The 5,437-nt window shown below is 63.8% G+C and overlaps 1 protein-coding gene across 1 annotated transcript; it reads left to right on the top strand.

The window, feature by feature from the left end:
- Positions 1-3,143: 3,143 nt before the first annotated feature.
- On the top strand, positions 3,144-4,622 carry SOX3 (SRY-box transcription factor 3; the record flags this gene model as incomplete). Its single annotated transcript, XM_082609816.1, has 1 exon — positions 3,144-4,622. The coding sequence occupies one exon, from the start codon at positions 3,144-3,146 to the stop codon at positions 4,620-4,622; it is 1,479 nt and encodes a 492-aa protein (XP_082465942.1).
- Positions 4,623-5,437: the final 815 nt, after the last annotated feature.

Below are 5,437 nucleotides of genomic sequence, written 5' to 3'. Positions count from 1 at the left end.
ACCGGCCCTCCAAGGCGAGCCCCACTTCTGCCTCGCGGCGAAGCCAGCTGCCTCTCCTTGGAGGGTTGGGGCGACCTCGAAGCCCCGCAGGGAGGGAAGGGGTGCCTCTGGGTGAAGTTTCCAACCGAAGCCAACAAACGGCGCTGTTGCCGCGCCCTGGGTCCTGGAAGCCCCAGGGCCAGCCCCAGTCCGAGGGAGCCGGAGATCTCTTGGGAGGGCGGGGAGAAGGGGGAGGGGTGCTTGGCCGGGTTCCCAGCCCGCCGTCCGGAGCTCTGTATGCCGCCCAAGGGCTCCCGGAGGCCCCAAGGGCGAGAGAGCTGCCCAACACGCTCTCTTCTCCGGCAGAGGGTGGAAAGGACTGGTCCTGAACCCCACTGTGTCCCTCTGCTTTCCTCACTGGGTGCAGGGTGCGTGTCGGAGACACCGGTTCGGGCTCCGCTGGCAGTCTTGCCTCCCCGCAGGCCCCGCCTGAACCGAACACCCTCGGGCCATAGTACCTGCTGCGACACTTCTCCCGACCCCCAGCGAAGGTCGCGCCGCTCGGCTGGTGCCTGCGCCGGTACTGCTAGTGTGCTAAGAGAACGGGTTTCCTTCCAGCCTTGCCCCCAGTTCCCCACGCCCATAATGGTAACCTCGCTTGATTATTGAAATGGTACTTTGGCTGAGAACGTTTCCTCGGAAATGTTTCGAAGATAATTCGGTGTGCCTCTTACTTGGGGCTGTGCAGACCACCCGAGCTAACGGGCACAGAGAGCAGTTTAATCACGGCGTCCAAGGGAAGCCAGGAGGGTGGGAGAGGGTGTCTGATCCTTGCAAGACTGCCGTAAATCTGGCAGAAGGACGTGATGTGAAAATGAGCTTACCTAAACCGCGGGGTAGGTGTGATCAAGCGACAAACAGCTGGGAGCAGTGACTAGTTCCCCGGATAATCTGCTGCCAGGAGGAGCGCAGGCCCCGCACTGCATCCCTTGCCTAGGGAAATATGCAGCCCAGGCGCTGTCACCACAACGGCTTACTTGGGTCCTAAAACTTGGAAAGAATCCTGACATCTGTCAGGCTACTGGACGCCAGGCCGCGCGTCGGTTGGGTAGTTTCCTAAAACGCGCTTCACTTAGCAACAGCCTCAGAGGCCCAGAGAACCCGAGAGGGCATCTGGAGAAGGCGGCAGGAGGGCAGGGCTACTGCACATTGACTTCTTTGGGAGAAGGTGGGTTTGCCTAGGAAATTTTGACTGTGTCAGCCAGTTTGGCAAGAAAACAGGTGCAGGTGGGGATTGGCGAATCATTCCGTTTTCTGAAACTTGCCTTCCAGTCCGTGTAAGCTGAAGTATACATACCCGTGCCCGCGTGCAGACACGCACACACACACACACACACACACAAACTAATACACATAACCATCCCAGATAGTTTACTTTAAAACCCTAAATCCGTACACACATTCAAATGATCACAGCCCTTGACCGTATACGTTTGCTTCCCGACCCCCGCCCCCGTCCAGATGAGCAAGAGAACGTAGACCAGGCGGAATCCAAACTTAAGGGGCGGGTTTCGAGACCCCAAACTTCTAGGAGGCGTTGCTGCTGGGAGCTGGGATTCTGGTGCCAGCGGTCCGCCGGCCCCAGGGCGGGCTGGCCTTCTCCGCGTCTCCCAAGCCACAATGGCTTACTTTAAAATTTGTGCAAGAAAGGGGGACATTCCTGACGTGCAGCCTTCCCAGGATCGTCGGGTCTTGCATTAGCACTAAGGGGCTAAAAACCTAGGTTTGGGTTTTTATTCACACTTAGGATTTACGCCTTTCTTTTGGTTCCCCACCTTTCCACGAGGCTAGGGGGTTGGTGGGCCACACCGTGCGAACACCTTATTTCAGTCTCTGCCACCTCTACCCGCTGGCTTCTCCTTCCCACCCGTCGCCCCCGGAGGCTCCGGGAGTTTCAAACGCTGTGCCACTCGCCTGCGCTGGCGGCAGCGGCAGTCGGGGTTCCCTCTCCCCGCAGCCCGGGTTCCCGCGCCGCTAGTCTGGCAGACAACCCGACAGGAGGGTGATGTCGCGCTCTGAGTCTCGCGTCTCGAGGCTCCGGTCAGGAAGGCTGTAAAACAAAAAAGGAGAAGAACGGAATCCGTTAGCAGAGCCTTGTCCCCGGGGAGGCCGCGCGGCTGCGCGGCGAGAGCAGCGCTCAGTGGTCCTGGCAGGTGCGCGGCCAGTGGAGGGGGCCCTGCGGTTCGCCCGGAGGACGGCCTCGGCTCCTCTCCGGCCACCGTCCCCCCCCCCTCCAAGAAACTTTTCTTTCACTTGGAGAGGCTCTGTGTTGCCATGAAAACGGATTTTCCAAGGGGCCCGACCCTCCCCCTCAGGGGCATCGGACTGGAAAAACCGAAATGGCCAGAGAGCAGAGACAAAAAGGGGCCGCTAAGCGGGGGCCCGGAGAAGAGAGCCGAAGCCGGTTCACCCCCTCCGCCCCCCCACACGCCTCGTCGCACCACCGCAGGGGAGCGCCTCCGCCCGGCCGGGGCAGCGGGCGTCTGACTGCTCGCCCTCCCGCAAACCACTGGGAGCCTCGCAGCCCCCGTGCGCTCCGCGGTCCCGAAGCCTGTCTCCCGAGCCCGGGTCCCTGACCCCCGCTCTGTACTGGGCGCGCTGGCCCGGGGCTTCCCAGCGGAGGGTCCAGCTGGAGAGGGGCCGATTCCCGGGAGGGCTTCTCGGAGCCGCAGACCGGGGTACCTCCGCTAGGCCCTGAGTCCCCAAGCCCGCCTCGGTAGCTGGCTATGCCCAGTGTCCCTAACGCTGGCAGCAGAAGCGGTCAGAGAACCTCCGCGCAGACAGTGGGAAGCTTTGCAGGGTGGACCCGGGACCGGACGCCTCTCGTCACTGACAGGGCTGCAAAGTTGTTTTCTGAACCCCGTGGGCGCCCCCTGCCCCTCCCCCCAAACCTGCTCGCGCGCCCCCTCCCCCCTCCGTCACCTCCTCGAGTTTCGTTCTTTCAAACTTTTTCAGACCCTAATTGGTGGTCTCTGAGCGGCTCCCCGGGACTCCCGCCTCCTGAATAACTCTCATCACGTCACCAGGCCCAAGAGGGGCGTGGGGGTGAACGAAAGGACTCCCCTAACTTTATTTTTCCAGCGGGGCCGAACGGCGGCTCCGTGATGATTGGCCAGGGCGCACCACTGCGAGCCTGTCAATCACCGGGCCTCCCGGGAGCGAGGGGCGGACCGAGCCCCAAACCCGGGGGATCCGAGCAGGTATATAAGAGGCCCGGCGAGCGCCCGGCCAGACTGCGAATGCGACCAGCCCGAGACAACGCATCAGGTGCGAGTAGCCTGCAGGTTCCCGCTGATTTGGCGCGGAGCACTTCGACAAGCCTGCCCTTCCTGCCCGACCCGCTGGCCCACCGGCTCCCAAGCGCCCCTCCGACGGAGTCCCCAGGCCTTTTCACCGTGGCCGCTCCAGCCCCGGGAGCGCCTTCTCCTCCCGCCACCCTGGCGCACCTTCTTCCCGCCCCGGCCATGTACAGCCTGCTGGAGACTGAACTCAAGAACCCCGTGGGGCCACCCACCCCAGCTGCCGGCGCGGGCGGCCCCGCAGCCCCGGGCGGCGCAGGCAAGAGTACCGCGAACGCAGGCGGCGGCGCGAACGCAGGCGGCGGCAGCGGCGGTGGCGCGAGTGGCGGCGGCGGCGGCGGCGGCGGGGGCAGTGACCAGGACCGGGTGAAGCGGCCCATGAACGCCTTCATGGTGTGGTCCCGCGGGCAGCGGCGCAAGATGGCTCTGGAGAACCCCAAGATGCACAACTCTGAGATCAGCAAGCGCTTGGGCGCCGACTGGAAACTGCTGACCGACGCCGAGAAGCGGCCGTTCATCGACGAGGCCAAGCGGCTGCGCGCCGTGCACATGAAAGAATACCCGGACTACAAGTACCGGCCGCGCCGCAAGACCAAGACGCTGCTCAAGAAGGACAAGTACTCCCTGCCCGGCGGCCTGCTGCCCCCCGGAGCCGCCGCCGCCGCCGCCGCCGCGGCCGCCGCCGCCGCCGCTAGCAGCCCGGTGGGCGTGGGCCAGCGCCTGGACACGTACACGCACGTGAACGGCTGGACCAACGGCGCGTACTCGCTGGTGCAGGAGCAGCTGGGCTACGCGCAGCCCGCGACCATGAGCAGCCCGCCGCCGCCGCCCGCGCTGCCGCAGATGCACCGCTACGACATGGCCGGCCTGCAGTACAGCCCCATGATGCCGCCCGGCGCCCAGAGCTACATGAACGCCGCCGCCGCGGCCGCCGCCGCCTCGGGATACGGGGGCATGGCGCCCTCCGCCGCCGCGGCCGCCGCCGCCTACGGGCAGCAGCCCGCCACCGCCGCCGCCGCCGCGGCCGCCGCCGCCATGAGCCTGGGCCCCATGGGCACGGTGGTGAAGACCGAGCCCAGCTCGCCGCCGCCCGCCATCGCGTCGCACTCGCAGCGCGCGTGCCTCGGCGACCTGCGCGACATGATCAGCATGTACCTGCCGCCCGGCGGGGACGCGGCTGACGCCGCCTCGCCGCTGCCGGGCGGCCGCCTGCACAGCGTGCACCAGCACTACCAGGGCGCCGGGACTGCCGTCAACGGAACGGTGCCGCTGACCCACATCTGAGCACCGGCCTGCGCTCGCCGCTCCTCCGCCCCACCCCGCCCCGCACCCCCGAGTTGGGACGCCTTGTTGTTTAGCTTTGCTTGCCTGGGACTGTTGCCTTGTACCGATGATGGGGAGGACTGAAAGTTTTGCTATAGCTGTCGGGTTTTGTACAAAAGCAAAAAGGAGTCCGGAGCGGCGGAAATGGGACTTTCTCGAGCTCGTCTGCCCCTCTCCGCTGCCCCTCCCTCCCCTTTTGTAGGCTGGGAATCGCTGTGTTGTTTGCAAAGAAAACGCAGCCCCCCCCCCTTCCTGGGTTCCTGGGTTTTTCTGTTGCATTTGAAAATGTTGTTTCGTTAGTTTGCTGTTAGCCGAGGAGTGAGTGGATGGGAGAAACGTACTCTCGGGTGAGGCTAGCCTGAGAACTGCAACGCCTCCTCCCCCAGTCGCGTTGCATCTGTTTTCCTCGTGGGCTCTGTGGTGGGGGGGGGGAGGGCGGGGCGCTGACCGCTCGGAGCGGCGCGGCAGCCAAAGCAGATGTTAATTTATAGCCAGGTGTGCGTGTGTCTCCCGCCTCGCCGCCCCTGGCCGCGGGACAGCTTCTGTCCAGTCAGCATTTAGGCTACTGAGTTGGTGATTTCTGCCGTGATCTGTTTGATATTTCGTCGCGCTAACGTATTTGGATTTCGTTTGGGTGGTGGGGATAAGGGGCTATTTTGTTTCAGGTTTTTCAAGGTTTTACTATGAATTCCTAAATGAGAGATCAATAAATTTTATAACCAACATAATGGAGTCCTGGTAATTTTGCGGGCCTGAAACTTTAGGTGCGGCTTAGG

Source organism: Mesoplodon mirus, assembly GCF_964341445.2.
Source record: "Mesoplodon mirus genome assembly, chromosome: X".
Taxonomy (NCBI): Eukaryota; Metazoa; Chordata; class Mammalia; order Artiodactyla; family Ziphiidae; genus Mesoplodon; species Mesoplodon mirus.
Note: the sequence above shows the minus strand (reverse complement) of the source record. Positions and strands in the feature narration are given on the sequence as shown.